The sequence below is a fragment of the Oncorhynchus clarkii genome, chromosome 22, assembly GCF_045791955.1.
Source record: "Oncorhynchus clarkii lewisi isolate Uvic-CL-2024 chromosome 22, UVic_Ocla_1.0, whole genome shotgun sequence".
Classification (NCBI taxonomy): Eukaryota; Metazoa; Chordata; class Actinopteri; order Salmoniformes; family Salmonidae; genus Oncorhynchus; species Oncorhynchus clarkii.
The window spans coordinates 20,819,301-20,837,438 of record NC_092168.1 but is presented as its reverse complement, the minus strand read 5'-3'; the positions used below and the strand labels follow the sequence as shown (position 1 = coordinate 20,837,438).

Here is an 18,138-nt window from a genome sequence, read left to right as displayed (position 1 = left end):
CACTCTTTCACTGACTGACAAACAAGCCATTTCCTGGCCAGATCACATCATAGAAATAAAATCACAGAACATTGACTTCAATCCCTGTTCCAGTAATTACATTTCTATGCATATCACACAATGACATACTCAACCACACACACAGTAGAGTGCTGGTCTACAGAATTTACACAGACACCCTAAGCCATTTCAGAAATTATTCGCCTGCATAGAAGCACATTTCCATAGAAGGGCACAATATCTGTTCTCATATCCGTATGGGCATAAATATAAACGCAACACGCAACAATTTCATAGATTTTAACAAATGTACATGACTGGGAATACAGATATGCATCTGTTGGTCACAGATACTTTAATAAAAAGGTAGGGGTGTGGATCAGAAAACTAGTCAGTATCTGGTGTGATCACCATTTGCCTCATACATAGAGTTGATCAGGCTGTTGATTGTGGCCTGTGGTATGTTGTCCCACTCCCCTTCAATGGCTGTGTGAAGTTGCTAGATATTGGCGGGAACTGGAACACGCTGCCATCCCAAACATGCTCAATTGGTGACATGTCTGGTACGTATACAGGTCATGAAAGAACTGGGACAGTTTCAGCTTCCAGGAATTGTGTACAGATCCTTGAGGCATGCGGCTGTGCATCATCATGCTGAAACATAAGGTGATGGCGGAGGATGAATGGCGCCACAATGGGCCTCAGGATCTCGTCACGGTGTCTCTTTGCATTGAAATTGCCATTGATAAAAAGTAATTGTGTTGGTTGTCATGGGCTGGCGAGGTTACACGTGGTCTGCAGTTGAAAGGCCAGTTGGATGTACTGCCAAATACTCTAAAACAACATTGGGGGCAGCTTATGGTAGGGAAATGAACATTCAATTATCTGGCAACAGCTCTGGTGGACATTCCTGCAATCAGCATGCCAAATACACGCTCCCTCAACTTCAGACATCTGTCTTCAGATAACCCTATAACTAGATAACCCTAATAACCCTATTACAGGGGCTGAGTCACTGGCTTACTGGGGCTCTCTCATGCCGTCCCTGGAGGGGGTGCGTCACCTGAGTGGGTTGAGTCACTGATGTGGTCATCCTGTCTGGGTTGGCTCCCCCCCCCCCTTGGGTTGTGCCGTGGCGGAGGTCTTTGTGGGCTATACTCAGCCTTGTCTCAGGATGGTAAGTTGGTGGTTGAAGATATCCCTCTAGTGTTGTGGGGGCTGTGCTTTGGCAAAGTGGGTGGGGTTATATCCTTCCTGTTTGGCCCTGTCCGGGGGTGTCCTCGGATGGGGCCACAGTGTCTCCTGACCCCTCCTGTCTCAGCCTCCAGTATTTATGCTGCAGTAGTTTATGTGTCGGGGGGCTAGGGTCAGTTTGTTATATCTGGAGTACTTCTCCTGTCCTATTCGGTGTCCTGTGTGAATCTAAGTGTGCGTTCTCTAATTCTCTCCTTCTCTCTTTCTCTCTCTCGGAGGACCTGAGCCCTAGGACCATGCCCCAGGAATACCTGACATGATGACTCCTTGCTGTCCCCAGTCCACCTGACTGTGCTGCTGCTCCAGTTTCAACTGTTCTGCCTTATTATTATTATTCGACCATGCTGGTCATTTATGAACATTTGAACATCTTGACCATGTTTTGTTATAATCTCCACCCGGCACAGCCAGAAGAGGACTGGCCACCCCACATAGCCTGGTTCCTCTCTAGGTTTCTTCCTAGGTTTTGGCCTTTCTAGGGAGTTTTTCCTAGCCACCGTGCTTCTACACCTGCATTGCTTGCTGTTTGGGGTTTTAGGCTGGGTTTCTGTACAGCACTTTGAGATATCAGCTGATGTACGAAGGGCTACATAAATAAATTTGATTTGATTTGTGGCATTGTGTTGCGTGACAAACCTGCACATTTTAGAGTGACCTTTTATTTTCCCCCAGCACAAGGTGCACCTGTGTAATGATCATGCCGTTTAATCAGCTTCATGATATGACACCTGTCAGGTTGATGGATTATCTTGGTAAAGGAGAAATGCTCGCTAACAGGGATGTAATCATATTTTTGCACAACATTGTACAGAAATACGCTTTTGTGCATATGGAACATTTCTGGGATCTTTTACTTAAGCGCATGAAACATGGGACCAACATTTTACACGTTGCATTTATATTTTTGTTCAGTATACAAAGTATACACTACTAAGGTACTAGGGTGAAGCACTTTGCATACTAAAGTGTACTAGTGTGGATTTGGCGGCATGAAGGCCTTCTGAGGAGTAGTGATATGACACAAGACAGGCAGTTGCCACAGAGAGACAGGAAGTGGATTTACTTGAGCTGCTGCAGCCAGGATATGATGCGCTTCATGTCGTCGTTGATGGTCTTCTCGATGTCGTCCAATATGGACTGATCTGGAGACAGACAGGCACAGTGGAAGTGAGTACATCGTAAGTGTATGTGTGTCCCAGCATACCGATGTGGTATATGTGTGTATGCATGAGTGTGTGCACATGTGTATATGTGCACCTCCCTGCTTACCAATTCCATACAGCATGGGCTGGAACATCCCTGAGTGCAGGTCTACAAAGATGTGCAGGCACTCGGAGCGTCCACAGGGCTCCAGGATTGGAATGACCAGGGTGGGCAGAGCTGTCTCTATGAACGCTGAAACACAGGTAGGGACAATAACATCACACACTGACAACATGGTTGTTTCTCTCCGCAACATTGTTCATTTCATTCTGGGTCAGTGTGGTTGGATTAGTCAGTGTCTAGCTAAGTCAGAGAGGACAGACTCACAGCTGTCGCTGGGGTTGCTGCTCTTCAAGATGGCTTTCAGCTCCTGCAGCTTCTGATGGGAGCGGGCGTGCACGCTGTCAATCAAAAGCTTCTCCACTGACAAGTGGTCAATCTACAGGAGGGGGCAGGAATAAAGACAGGAAATTAGGTCATCACAACAACAAAAATTGTATAGCACCATATCTGTGAGGAACTTGGCGTTGGCACACCTTCATGGCTCTCTCCATCAGTCTAGAGTCGCAGGCAGGGAGTGGAGGATCATGGGAGATCTGCAGAGGCTTGGAGCAGTCCGATTCGTCAATCTTGATGGTGACTTTGTGGACCGACGCAGTGCCCGTCTTCCTTCCCAGGACCTGTTGGCTGGAGAGGGGGAGAGAGGGGGAGACAAAGAAAAAGGTCAAATGATGGACCAATTTCCTTGTGATGAATGACAAAAGTATATGCATTCAACAAACCAATCAATCAATCAGGCCTGTTAATGTGTAACTTCTTAGTGAGTAGTTGTGTGTTTCTTACTTCCAGACGGCCAGTGTGAGGCACTTGGCAGGCATGTAGCGCTCCACCTGCACCAGGTCTCCCCAGCGCTCTCGGACCAGCATGAGGGTCTGGGAGTGGAGGACCTCCAGCTGAAGAGACAGACAGAATGAGTCTAGAAGGGACGGGGTTAAGGAAGGGATGGTCCAGGAAGATGGCATACACACTTCCTCACAATACACACAGATAAAGAAATGCAGGCACACGTGATACATACACACCCAGGCTGTGTGCGTGTGGTGACAGACTTCAGCCATGAAACCAGACTGCGCCTGGCAGTTATACTTGCTATGAAGTCACAATGAGGTTCATTCAACAAATGACTGAGAAACAAATCTTTGGCGTTCTATTGAGCATAACAGTATTATAAATACATGTAGCATTACTCATTTCCCACTAAATACTATTTGAAATGTAAATATTTCTTCTTGGTTCATGGAAACAAACTGATAAACTGAAAGATAGTGTGACTGTTGGCTGTGGCACTCATTGAAATGCTGTTGGTCCCTTGGCTTGCTGTACGCATGGTCACTGTTGGTCAATATTGTATGTGACCACACACAGACACAATTACATTCACTGCAGCAGCTCAAGCCAGACATGGCCCTGAGCTCACCGTCTGCACAGAAACAGTACACACACACACAGTGAAAGGATACGCAGGCAGCTGTACATATCCTGCAGTGGTTTCTCATCTGCAAACAGGCGTGACTGCACCAGCTCATGGATGAAGTTCACTTGCATACTGTGGACCAGAGCTCTGCCATCTGGAAGGAGGGGGGAAGACGGAGGGGAAAATATTGAAAAAGGAGTTAACAAAAAATAATAATGCAATCTTAAAATTTAGTTTTTTTGCAAGTACATGATATGTATTTAATTCAAGTTGGATTACTCCTGAGCATCAGGACCAGAATAATTATAATTTGCTGTACATATTGTAAGAATTGAACACTGGACTTTTCCTTTTCAAACATCTCACCAGTCAGCAGCGGGATCTGTGCGTTTGTGTCGCGTCAGCAGCGGGATCTGTGTTTGTGTCGCGTCAGCAGCGGGATCTGTGTTTGTGTCGCGTCAGCAGCGGGATCTGTGTTTGTGTCGCGTCAGCAGCGGGATCTGTGTTTGTGTCGCGTCAGCAGCGGGATCTGTGTTTGTGTCGCGTCAGCAGCGGGATCTGTGTTTGTGTCGCGTCAGCAGCGGGATCTGTGTTTGTGTCGCGTCAGCAGCGGGATCTGTGTTTGTGTCGCGTCAGCAGCGGGATCTGTGTTTGTGTCGCGTCAGCAGCAGGATCTGTGTTTGTGTCGCGTCAGCAGCGGGATCTGTGTTTGTGTCGCGTCAGCAGCGGGATCTGTGCGTTTGTGTCGTGTCAGCAGCGGGATCTGTGCGTTTGTGTCGTGTCAGCAGCGGGATCTGTGTTTGATTATTTGGTGCGTCAGCAGCGGGATCTGTGTTTGATTATTTGGTGCGTCAGCAGCGGGATCTGTGTTTGATTATTTGGTGCGTCAGCAGCGGGATCTGTGTTTGTGTCGCGTCAGCAGCGGGATCTGTGTTTGTGTCGCGTAAGCAGCGGGATCTGTGTTTGTGTCGCGTCAGCAGCGGGATCTGTGCGTTTGTGTCACGTCAGCAGCGGGATCTGTGCGTTTGTGTCGCGTCAGCAGCGGGATCTGTGCGTTTGTGTCGCGTCAGCAGCGGGATCTGTGTTTGATTATTTGGTGCGTCAGCAGCGGGATCTGTGTTTGATTATTTGGTGCGTCAGCAGCGGGATCTGTGTTTGATTATTTGGTGCGTCAGCAGCGGGATCTGTGTTTGTGTCGCGTCAGCAGTGGGATCTGTGTTTGTGTCGCGTCAGCAGTGGGATCTGTGTTTAGCCCAACTGATGCAGCACAGTGGCTATAAATAAATAGGCTGAAGCATGGGGTTGCCTATCTGCATTTACCCTGTTTGGCTAATCACTAGTTAGATCCCAAATGTGATCTTTTAACTAGTTAGCATCCTATTGATGAATTTTATGTCTAAAAAAAAAACTTGCATTAACACAGTGAAAATAATGTTAGGGTAACTTGTGTTAACCCTGGTGGCGGTTTACCACTGCCTGTACTTCTCACAGAAACCACTTAATGCCATAATCTCCTCCCCCCCCCCCCCCCCCCAACCCGTTCCCTGGTTACCACTACTCTTGCTCAACTAACATTTGTATCCGTCTCATCAAAAATATGTAAGTCACTCCAAAAAACAGATTGAGGTATGGTGGCGTTTTACCCCAAGTTACCTTACAATTGACCCGTGTCACAGTTCACGCAACAGGCATGTTCTGAATCAGATAGCCTACTCTAAAATATTTATCTAAATGCAACTTCGATGCATCTATTCAAATGCTATTACGGTCCCCTAGGAAACTCTGACCAGCACTTTGGTTCCTACCATGTCATAACTCTTACCTGGCTTATCATTTAACGTCATGTCAAACAACACCAATCACATAATTAGAATAATCATTCTATTTCTATGATTCCAACAGTTGACTTAAGTGTTCTGATCTACAACGCAAGTTAAATCCCAATTGTTGGTTGAAAAATCCCAATTAGATTTTTTGCCCATATCGCCTTAACAACCTGGTAACTTTACCATTATGCAAACATTTGGTGGCAAAGAAACGAAAAAGGATATATTCTCAGATGATGTGCTTCAAATAATAAGATTCATATATGCCCAATGTAGGCTCTCTTTTTTTCTGGTGCTGCTAAATGTTATGTGGTGCTCGTAACTTTTTAAGTTAGTAGTATCAGTGTTCCCAATTATGTTTTTTAATTGGGTGCGTTAGTAGCGGGTTCTGTGTGTTTGGTGCTTGGTCAAGCAGGTGTTGTGTATCTTACCTCCAGTCTCCTTGTCCTCCACCAGTATCTCCAGCTTCAACAGTCTCCAGGGAATATCTGGGTCATCACCCATCACCGTCAGTGTGGCCTCAAACTCCCCCTCCACACGGAACTTTACACGCCCATTAGCTATGAGACACACAGTGAGGTTGGCCAGCTTTTATTTTTATATATATATATGTGTGTGTGTGTGTGTGTATGTGTGTGTGTGAGATCCTTACCCACGGTGAGGTTGGCTAGCTGGGGTGGTAGGTCTGTCGTGACAAGACGATGTCGAAGGATTTGATTGAGCTGGTTCAGGGTTGTCTGCTTCTCCACCTTAGTGATGGGGTCTGGAGGAATGATCTTGTCCTACACACACACAGCGGTCAATGCACTGGGCCAAACAGGGCTTCAGATTTCTCCGTCCCTATTCCACACTCCAGTCCAGTTGGTGGCAGTAACGCACTACTAAAGATTTCTGTGTTTGTGCACATAATGTACATCGCACATAGCTGACAGAGTACATACATGAACAGCATTTTTGGCCAAACTAGACAGGCACCGAGGCTACTTCAATCATAGTGGCTTACGAACACAAAGGCATCAGGTGTCTCATTCTATTTGACCATTATTTAACCAGGCAAGTCAACTGAGAACCAGCTTTCAATTAAAATAAGAGAGGCCAGGTCAAGAGGTCAAAACAATAGACTACGAAAAAAAATGAAAATGAACACAGACCAGTTAGGAGTGTCTTACCCGTATGCAGGTGGGCAGGCGAGGGTATGACCCGGTGGTGAGCACGTCGATTGCGAACGGGATGGCAAAGCTGGGCAGGCGGGCGTGCACCAGGGCGTCCCTTGCTAGCGATGCCAGCCTATCAGCCGTGTCCACAAATAGGAAGGCCTGCTGGTCCAGAAAGCTGGAGATCATCTGTTACCGTGAAAACAGAAGGTTAGGGGTTAAAGGTCAGGTTAGCTTATGACCGTACTCAGTATTATTTTGAGTTATGTGCAAGAAGGCCTAACTCAAAGTTAAACATAAACACCACATTGATGTCAGTGTGGAAAATCCTGAAAAGTTTTATGTGAAAAGGTGAGAGTTATGTGCATAACTCAAGATAGTATCTGGTTGTCTATGCCCACTTTGAGAGTGTTTGGTGTAGAGTACTGTATTCTAGCATACATACCGCACACTTCTCCACCTTCCCGGCGTTGCTGGCCCATTTCACTAGGGCAAGGAGACGCACAAACAGCTGTCTGGTCCGACTGGAAAACTGGACAATCTCGATTTTTCTGTTAGAAACAGTAGAAAATACAGGCATAAATAGATGTCACATACAACAACATTCCTAATTTGACAAGTCAATTTCATCATTGAGTACACCCAGTGAAACAAGAGACGAGCATACCTTTCCATGTCTGTTTTTCTGGGAAGACTGCAAGAAAGACAGAAACAGTATTGGTAACTTTCAGGTATTACGTAATTTTACCACAATTTATGAAATCACTATGAAAATGAAGGAATCTCAACTAATAAATACCCATTGCATTGAACTGGGTCTCGTCATGACTTACAGTTCACCCAACAGGGTGATTTCATGGTAGGTCCTCTGCAGGAGAAACTCAATCAGCAGGCTCAGCCGGACCCCTTGGGTGGCCGGGGGTCCGGGAGGTGGCGGCTGGGTGACCGAGGTGGGACCCCCGATAGGGACCAGTTGCCCATCTGATCCAATCTGCACCGGAGCCATTTTAAAATAACGCAAGCTCCACGGATGGAGACCGAAAAAATGTAAAACTATCGACTCGCAATAACTTTGAACTGGTACCAATCTTACACGTATTCTACACCATTTCGCGCAAAATAGTTATTTAGTAGGGGCTCGGCGACTTCGCCCCATAAAAAAGTCGCAAATACCCGCGTTTTAATTGCTTATTACAGACAAGATTCAATGCTGTTCAACCGCCATCTTTGCAGTCTGACGGGAAGTGATCACGGTTTGGTGGAAAGGAAGACCCGGATACGGATTTTAAAGAAACAATATAAGGAGTCGCTCGTAAGAGTTTACTCTGCTGTTCCAAGATCAGTATTCATTCACTAGATTTGTCAATTAGGTTAGACCATAAACAATCAAACTGGCCCCTGATCAGCGCCTGTGTTTACGTGTGCGATAATTAAGGTATTTTGATTGTTTATAATATGCCCTGTCATTTCGTATGGGATACTGTGCATGACATTTTAGTAAGATAGATCATATAACAGATACACCTTATTTGTCCCAGAGGAGAACACAGAAAAAACAAAATACAGGACAAAACAAATAGACACACACTTGGTATAAATGTTAGATATTTGAAGATTGATGTGTATTGTCCCTATAAAATAAATGTAATAAATGAAAAATAAATGAACTAAAAATTATGTATATGTGATGCAATTCATTTAAATGAATTGGCTGGTGATTAAGAAAAGCATGACAAGACATGGATTATGTTGGCAGTGGCAGGGTCAGTGGTAAAGGTATTAGGATTGAATTCTGAATAACTGCTGAATCCTCAATTCCCAGAGGCAGGAAACAGGAACGACTTTTCCATTCCCTTCCATTTCATTTTCACAGGATGATACATAGCTTTATGATACATGGCTGATACATGGCTGCAAATGACATGGCAATCAAAACATTAACACAATCTAACTGTGAAACAAGATAATCATAAACAAATGTGTTTATTTCCAAAACGCTAGATCCACAAATTTTTCAAATTTCTGTGTTTTTTTGTCATCAGAAACTATTTCTTATGGGTACCTTCATGTGTGTGTAATATATTACTGTTCTCAGAATCTTTATTAATTCATTTTAATGGTGAATTAAAATGTGGGGGTTTTTGCAAAACGCTATATAGTCAAGTCCATAAATATTTGGACATTGACCAAGTTATCATTTTAGCTGTCTACCACAGCATATTGGAGCTCAAATTAAATAATGAATATGAGCTGAAAGTGCAGACTTTCAGGTTTAATTTTAAGATATTTACAGTTGAAATCAGAAGTTAGCAAAATACATTTAAACTCAGTTTCACAATTCCTGACACTTAATCCTAGTAAAAATACTGTCTTAGGTCAGTTAGGATCACCACTTTATTTTAAGTATATGAAATGTCAGAATAATAGTGGAGAGAATGATTTATTTCAGATTGTATTTTTTTCCATCACACTCCCAGTGGGTCAGAAGTTAACATACACTCAATTAGTATTTGGTAGCATTGCCTTTAAATTGTTTAACTTGGGTCAAACGTTTTGGGTAGCCTTCCACAAGCGTACCACTTACCACAATAAGTTGTGTGAGTTTGGGCCCATTCCTCCTGACAGAGCTGAGTCAGGTTTGTAGGCCTCCTTGCTAGCACGCGCTTTTTCAGCTCTGACCACAAATGTTTTATAGGATTGAGGTCAGGACGTTGTGATGGCTACTCCAATATCTTGACATTGTTGTCCTTAAGCCATTTTGCCACAACTTTGTAAGTATGCTTGGGGTCATCGTCCATTTGGAAGACCCATTTGCGACCAAGCTTTAACTTCCTGACTGATGTTGCTTCAATATATCCACATAATTTTACTTCCTCATGACGCCATCTATTTTGTGAAGTGCACCAGTCCTCCTGTAGCAAAGCACCCCCACAACATGATGCTGCCACCCCCGTGCTTCACGGTTGGGATGGTGTTCTTCGGCTTGCAAGCCTACCCCTTTTTCCTCCAAACATAACGATGGTCATTATGGCCAAACAGTTCTATTTTTGTTTCATCAGACCAGAGGACATTTCTCCAAAAAGTACAATCTTTGTCCCCATGTGCAGTTGCAAACCGTAATCTGGCTTTTTTTATGGCAGTTTTGGAGTGGTGTTTATGGTGTTTATACTTGCGTACTATTGTTTGTACAGATGAACGTGGCACCTTCAGGCATTTGGAAATTGCTCCCAAGGATGAACCAGACTTGTGGAGGTCTACAATGTTTTTTCTGAGGTCTTGGCTGATTTCTTTTGATTTTACCATGGTGTCAAGCAAAGAGGCACTAAGTTTGAAGGTAGGCCTTGAAATACATCCACAAGTACACCTCCAATTGACTCAAATTATGTCAATTAGCCTATCACAATCTTCTAAAGCCATGACGTGATTTTCTGAAATTTTCCAAGCTGTTTAAAGGCACTTAGTGTATGTGAACTTCTGACCCACTGGAATTGTGATACAATTAATTATAAGTGTAATAATCTTTCTGTTAACAATTGTTGGAAAAATTACCTGTGTAATGCACAAAGTAGATGTCCTAACTGAATTGCCAAAACTATAGTTTGTTAACAAGAAATTTGTGGAGTGGTTAAAAAATGTAGTTTTAATGACTCCAACCTAAGTGTATGTAAACATTCTGACTTCAACTTTACATCCAAATCGGGTGAACATTGTAGGAATTACAGCACATTTTATTTGTAATCTCCCCTTTTTAAGGGACCAACAGTAATGGGACAATTGGCTGCTCAGTTGTTCCATGACCAGGTGTGTATCATTCCCTCATTAGTTAATTTAAAAGTAAGCAGTTACAAGGTCTAGAGTTGATTTCAAGTGTGGCATTTGCAATCTGTTGCTGTTAACCCTCAACAAGAAGTCCGAAGAGCTGTCAGTGAAACAAGCCATCGTTAGGCTGAAAAATATAAACAAACCCATCAGAGAGATAGCAAAAACATTTTATGTGGCCAAATCAACTATTTGATACCTACTAAAAATGGACATAGTGTTTTGGAAATAAACTAACTATCAAAGTCTCTTATTGCATTACATGGCTGCCTTGTCTGGAAAAGTGACAAAGCTCTGGGGAGAACAGAGAAAGCAGATTATGGTCAGATTATGGATTTACCAGATTGCTTCACCTACTTGTAGATTTCAAGAACTACTGTGCCCTGGCTGAAATTTCAACCCCATGACAAAGGACAGGCATGAGGGTCGATGCACAAAGGAGGAGATAAAGGGAAAGTGCTGGAACACACACAAACAATTATCCACACACACAGCTGTAGAGGGAAAATGTGTGTGCAGGGGTTAATCCCGCTCTAGCCGCTGGACTATGGCTGTCCAGTGAGTCAGCAGTTGAGTGCTTTCTCTAGCTGTTGTCTCCCAACAGTAGTTCATAGTTCATTCATTCATGCTGTGCAGGTCTCTGATCCTAACCAAAGGTAATTGTACACTGGACTTCAAGTCTTTGAGTATTTCCTTTCATCTTCTTCTACAATGAACAAAAACGCAACATGTAAAGTGTTGGTCCCATGTTTCATGAGCTGAAATGAAAGATCACAGAAATGTTCCACACGCACAAAAAGCTTATTTCTCTCAAATATTGTGCACAAATTTGTTTACATCCCTGTTAGTGAGCATTTATCCTTTGCGTAGATAATCCATCCACCTGACAAGTGTTGCATATCAAGAAGTTGGTGCTGGGGACAACAAAAGGCCACTGTAAAATGTGCAGTTTTGTCACACAACAAAATGTCTCAAGTTTTGAGGGAATGTGCAATTGGCATGCTGACTGCAGGAATGTCCACCAGAGCTGTTGCCAGATAATTTAATGTTAATTTATCTATCATAAGCCGCCTCCAACGTCGTTTTAGTGAATTTTGCAGGACGTCCAACCGGCCTCACAACCGCAGAGTACGTGTATGGCGTTGTGTGGGCGAGCGGTTTGCTGATGTCAACGTTGTGAACAGAGTGCCCATAGCAGTGGTGGGGTTATGGTGTGGGCAGGCATAAGCTATAAGACAACAAACACAATTGCATTTTATCAATGACAATTTCAATGCACAGAGATACCGTGACGAGATCCTGAGGCCCATTGTCGTGCCATTCATCTGCCGCCATCACCTCATGTTTCATGGAAGGCCCCATGTCACAAGGATCTGTACACAATTTCTGGAAGCAAAAAATGTTCCAGTTTTTTCATGCCTGCATACTTACCAGACATGTCACCCATTGAGCTTGTCTGGGATGCTCTGGATTGACGTGTACGACAGAGTGTTCAAGTTCCCGCCAATATCCAGCAACCTCGCATAGCCATTGAAGAGGGGGACAACATTCCACAGGCCACAATTGGTATCTTCTGGCACCCACTCTTGGGAAGGGCCAAGGGGACCCGCTGCCCCTGGAAGGGGACACCTTTTGGGGGCCTTGTTCAAATTAAAATAATTGTTTCATTGAAGAATGCATTGATTTCACTAATCATGTCAGATCAGTAATCACCCACATGAAAGAATAAAGGAAGGGATGTATTTCAAAGTGTCCTACTGGTATTTGAACAGAGCCTTAGTTTTTACTCCTTGGGCCAATTGAAATGTCTTATTAGCCTAATAATACACAATTTATGATAGATCATATTTATCTCTGACCAATTCATATGTTTTCAATGTCCGCTGATTTTTGTTGTTGAATATCTGACCAACAGACTCAACAACAGATCCATGACAGTAGGAGGCGATATATAGGCCTACAAAACCCCTTTTTGGTTCAATTTTTGACCATTCAGCACGGGTTCCATTTGCAAAGTGATTCTACACAGAGGAGCTAGTAGTTGGCTCGCTAACTACTGTTGACGGTTGGAGTTCGGCATCTGTTTTCACCAGCGACGTTGTTCAGGGCTGTGCTTCCGCCATGTTGAAGCGGCTCTCTGCTAGCAGCAAGTTGTGACTGACTGGCTAGGACCGACTAGATCGAGTCGGGGGGGCTGCTACCGCGCTGGTGACGCAGGAAAAACACCCAAGATATGACCAAAAAACAGGCTATTCTAACAGACAGTTGAGCTTATTATGAAATTGCAGTATATAGGACACATTTATGTCATAAACCACGACACAATCGTCAAGGCTGGAGTAGTTCGTGAATAGAGAAGTCCTATCAAATTCCTGGTAAGTTGTTAGCAGCTAGTTTGCTAGCTAACTTAGCTTGCGCTCTTAACAGTGTCAACTGGTGTAGTGTGGGTATGGCAGTAACATTAGCTAGCTATTTCTTTTGTTTGAAATGTTATTGTACTGAAATACATTGATACACGTCTTTAATCATTGAATAATTCAACTTGGATTGGAAACATACTACGTTAGTTGGTTCTGGCAGAAGGTAGCCAACGTTGGCTAGCTAGTTAGCCAAGTTGACTGACTCACCCACTGCCAGAGCAGGGAAAACGGGTCTTCAATGTGGAGTTAGCTAGTTTAGCGATCAAAATAGTTAACGTTGTTGAAAGCCGGGTCGATATCAGCCAGATCATGTTCGTTTGCTTACTAGTTAGTTGACGTTTAAGTTATCTAGGTAATGGCAGGCGTTTCCTCACCCTGAACCCGAATGTCTGAGTTTTAATATGGTTTAATCGTGAAATGTCGCACAGTGACATAAGATAGCTCACCAAGGCAACATTGACAAGTTAACGTTAGCTAGTACCGCATAAAATTATTTCTCTATGGACTTGGTTGCGTGGCCTACTCCAAAACAACCACAGTAGCTAACGTTAGCTACAACCTACAGTTAGCTCAGCTAGCTAGCTCACGTTATCGAGTTAGCTAACTAGCCCCTTCTCTGTTGAATGTAAATGTTTCTTAACGAGCAGTTCGTAATGTGTCTGTACATCTAGCCAGATATCTAGCTACCTATACGTACCCAAGAGAACTTGCATCAACGGTTAGTTAACGCTAGTTGGTCAGGCCAAAGGCCCGGAAAACTGCGATTGGAAACTAGGCCTTCAAGGGGCAGTTCGCACTGCGATATCAGGCGTTCTGTAAGTCATATTAGCCGTAAAGAGTGTTGTTAGCTTCCTAGTTTAGCTAGCTGTGTTTTACCAAAGTTTTCGATTTGCGTTGTTTAAAGATATGCCATTTTTGACTTCAGAATAACATATTTATTTCCTTTATGAATCAACTCATATCAGAGCCAACCTAACGCTAGCTAGGTAAGTTGACATGTTGATCGTGTTCTAAGTATTTTATGTGTCTAGATAGCTAGCTAGCAAAGATGAAGCAGCATAATCATGGACGTGTAGGGTCAATTGTGATATTTATTTGTATAACTTGTAAACGAGTGCGTCAACAAGCTTATCAATTACTGGTCAACGTCCTTGAAAAAGTATAGTTATACTACATATCCAGTGATTGTTTTTCGTAGCTAGTGATCTTACCATAATGATGGAAGACATACATGGCTAATCAGCTAGCTAACTAGATCAGTAGCATTTATTTATTTATTTGTTACCTCCAATGTCATCATGGACATAGCTAACATCCGAGTTTGATTTAGGAGTAGACTGTCAGTTTGACCATTACTGTCTTGTCTTGGCCCATGTCATCCGTGATATAGCTGTAGTTAATGGCCCATTTCATAACATGGCATAGCCAGCCAGTGATGTTTAGAGTGCTAGCTAGCCCGACAGGCCGCAACAGAATGTCTGTGTTATTAGCCTTCCAGTGAGAGACTGAAGGATGTTGAACAGAGGATGACCACCGTGTCTAACAATGCCATTCAGTATGGTTTCATTTTCAATACATAGTTACTGATTGAAATGAATGGTAATCCAATGTAGCCTACATAATGTTGTTTTGAGCTGGGCTTTCTAGGCTAGGAAATATATTTTAGTAGAAGCAGTTTAATGGTATGTTTCTGACGTCAGTGGCCACCTGCAGAAAGCACAGGAAATGTTTCAGTATCCTCAAAATGTCCTTACTGTCTGGGCTGACAGCTGTGTGCTCCTGGCTCTCATTTGTGCCACAACTTGCTATACATAAGTTGCAACTTGTCACTCCTATCTTGAAGAGATAGTGCAAGATTTTGGCAACTTAGCCCTTTTTTCATCTTAGTCAGATGAACTCATGGATACTATTTTTATGTCTCTGCGTGCAGATTGATGGAAGTTGTAGGTAGTTTTGCAACCCGTTACTATCTAGCGTTGGTGTAATGACTAAATCTACAGCAACCTCTTGTGTCTAGTGCCAATTTTAGAATTTATCCTACCATTTCTACTGATCTGCATGCCAGTTATGATATGTGCATTACACCTAATTGTCTATTGAATGTCTAATTGCCCAGAAACGGGAGAATTCCATAGCTTGTTAAACAGAGGAGCTTTCTATTAGCACCACAGAGCTCAACTATAGGCCTCCCTACATTAGATTTTTAAAATTTAAGTAGGCAAGTCAGTTCAGAACAAATTTTTATTTACAATGACGGCCAAACCCGGACGATTCTGGGCCAATTGTGCGCCGCCCTTTGGGACTCTCAATCATGTGATACGGATGTGATACAGCCTGGATTTGAGCCAGGGACTGTAGTGACGCCTCTTGCACTGAGATGCAGTGTCTTAGACTGCTCGGGAGCCCAGATGAGCAAAGCCGCACCAAGGCTCTGTCCAAGGTGTTGAATCCAGCGTGGTCTTCACTCCTTTAAAATGCATCTATAGCTCTTTGTATTGTACTTAGTGATTTTTGCCATTGTTTGGTCGAATTTGTTTGGCATGCATCCTTGATTGTAAGCAATTCCTTTGATGTTATGCCTCTTCATGCATTATGTATATTTGCCTGAAATATGCTGTTGTGGCTAGCAGTGTTAATGCAATGGTCATTTTGATATCTACATTTGAAGTTGGCCTTATTTTGACTTGATGGCCTGCATTTAGTGGCTTTAATATGTTTAGTGTCTTGATTTCTGGACAATATTCCTTTGCGTTTTCATCAAGATGGATTCATCATTTCGTTGTTATGCGACTCTTCCTTGCCGTTTTCAATTGCATTTATCAGACATTTCAATTGTTTTTCTATGGAAATTTTGTTACAACACTTGGAAATGTGAGTTATACGTCTGTTAATGTGTATAAATTGAACCTCATTACTTGCATTTTTGTAGAACCGTTCCATTAAAACAAGCTACAGAACTAAAAGGCTGAATAATAAATGTGATTTAAAAATAAAAATTTATTGCAAAATACAAGGTTCAGTTCACAAAAATGACAGATTACTGTTAGGTCTACCAACAGCCCTAAACATAACTGAATGTAATAAAAATGGATTTATTTCCGTATTATCAAATCCATATATGCTGCTGAGAATCGTAGCCTACTCAGTCTCCTGTCTCCCCAGTCTCTTATTCCAAATCCTCTGCAACACACACACACGTTCACATTACTACTTCCTGAAATTTACTGCCATGAACATCACAAGCTTATATCATTTTGTACTGAAAATCCCATATTACCGATTTTAAATTATTATTTTTTTATTTTTTTAAGTGTGATTCTTGTCTCTGCTTTCCATTGCTGAGCCACATATCTGCACCATATTTGGAGACTTAGCTGCACACAGGCTTCCGAGTGGTCTGTTGTCAGCCGGCTGCGTGAAGGGATCGACTTAATGTGTGAAAAGATATGTTCACAAAGATATATGGATCCAAATACTGAAAGCATTACACATGCAACCTTCTGCAGACTGTCATCTTTCACTGGCAGGCTCTCCCAACAGTGGATAATGGAGGCCCCTTGGTTTCTCTGTCTTCATGTTCATTGTGCAGCGCTGTGAATTTTGATGACCAAAGGGAGGTTGCCTTGAGCTAGAACAGCTGCATTTCAGAGTCCTCGGTCCCTATCCACTGAAACACAGACAGACCCAAGTTGCTCTCCTCAAAGTTCTCTGGCTTCATCAAAAAAATGTTTGCATGAAAATCGGACAGAGAACTCGGACTTCAGCACCCCCTTGTAGAGCATCCCCCATGTACTGATAGTGTGCCGCGTTGACCGCCCTTTGAGTTGCTTGAAGTAGCGGAACGTTCCACTTTGAATATCCCGCAAGTAGACGTCTAGCTTGGCAGGGAATGCCTTACGTGCATGGAACAGATCCAGTACTGTCTGGCCTGCACCCTGCAGGCACAGGTTGAGCTCATTGAGGTGACCTGTTATGTCAGTGAGAAACACATTTTACAAGCCAATCCTCATCCTCAAGCTCTGGGTAGTTTTGGCCCTTTTTGTAGGCAGAAAGGCTTCAACTGTATCCAAACACTCCACGAACCGTTCCAGAACCTTCCCTCCACTTAACCACCTGAGACTGCAGTGGAGAGGCAAGTCTTTGGATTTGTTCAAGCTCTTCCAGCAGTGACTGACACTGACATATGAGCGAGCAACAAGGGAATTGACCATTTTAATTACAGTAGCCATTACAGTACCTAAATCGGAATTTTAATTATTGGAACACAGATTCTCTTGGTGAATGATAGTGAAATTTAACCACGGGGTGGCCAATCATATCTTCAATCAGCTTTACAAATCCTGTTTCCCCGCCATAGCGGGGGCACAGTTAGTTGTAATAGTGAATATGTTCTTAATATTGACACATCTCCTCAAAATGACCCGTGAAGGCTTTTTTTGCTACACCTTCCCCTTTAGTGTTATGGGTTTTAGACAAAGCAGCTACTTGCGTACCTGCTCTGTCACGGTATCTTGCAACAATTACCAGATGTGTAATGTCATTCACATCCACACTCTCATCAAGAGCCACGCTAAACACAGGTGCATCTTTTAACTCTACAGTTTGCAACTCCTTTACCTTTTCAGCTATTTTGAGAACATGCCTTTCAACAGTTCTGGCAGACACGTGCATGTCTTATCTTTGAGGAGATTGTGTCTGTTAGGCTTTATTTGAAGGATTGCCTGTCAACTACTGAGGAAAGCCTCCTTGATATATTCCCCATCAATAAATGGTTCCTTGTTTAGCAATGCACTGCACAATTTTTTAAATATTTTTTTTACTTTTGTTAACACAGTGCCTTTCTTTTCTTACCTGGGCACGGACCTCTTGATTCCTTCTGCCTGGTCCGCATGTCTCGTTTCAAAATGCAATGTGCACTTGATGTCTGACAAACAGCAGTTTTACAACAGAGAGCAAACAGCCTGGCCCTGAAGTAAAAGGAATCGGAG

At 43.1% G+C, this 18,138-nt stretch overlaps 2 protein-coding genes across 7 annotated transcripts in view; one reads left to right on the top strand and one right to left on the bottom strand.

The window, feature by feature from the left end:
* Nucleotides 1–8,168, bottom strand: part of LOC139380563 (mediator of RNA polymerase II transcription subunit 14-like) — a 37,487-nt gene extending 29,319 nt beyond the window's left edge. For both annotated transcript variants that reach the window (XM_071123336.1, XM_071123337.1), the window contains exons 1-12: nt 7,745–8,168; nt 7,579–7,605; nt 7,357–7,462; nt 6,927–7,100; nt 6,410–6,539; nt 6,189–6,317; nt 3,978–4,085; nt 3,301–3,433; nt 2,994–3,144; nt 2,785–2,896; nt 2,524–2,649; nt 2,318–2,396 (exon numbers count right to left, since the gene is read on the bottom strand). In XM_071123336.1, coding sequence (XP_070979437.1) covers nt 2,318–2,396; nt 2,524–2,649; nt 2,785–2,896; nt 2,994–3,144; nt 3,301–3,433; nt 3,978–4,085; nt 6,189–6,317; nt 6,410–6,539; nt 6,927–7,100; nt 7,357–7,462; nt 7,579–7,605; nt 7,745–7,917 — 1,448 coding nt within the window. In that variant the 5' untranslated portion in view covers nt 7,918–8,168. The remainder of the gene's footprint in view (nt 1–2,317; nt 2,397–2,523; nt 2,650–2,784; nt 2,897–2,993; nt 3,145–3,300; nt 3,434–3,977; nt 4,086–6,188; nt 6,318–6,409; nt 6,540–6,926; nt 7,101–7,356; nt 7,463–7,578; nt 7,606–7,744) is intronic.
* A 4,475-nt stretch (nt 8,169–12,643) lies between these two features.
* The window catches only part of LOC139380561 (ubiquitin carboxyl-terminal hydrolase 9X), a 91,499-nt gene continuing 86,004 nt past the window's right edge, over nt 12,644–18,138 (top strand). For 3 of the 5 annotated variants that reach the window (XM_071123329.1, XM_071123328.1, XM_071123330.1), the window contains exon 1: nt 12,728–13,105. The gene's annotated coding sequence lies outside the window, so the exon portion shown is untranslated. Of the gene's footprint in view, nt 13,106–18,138 lie in introns of all 5 variants that reach the window. The other 2 variants (XM_071123331.1, XM_071123332.1) reach the window with 2 other exon arrangements.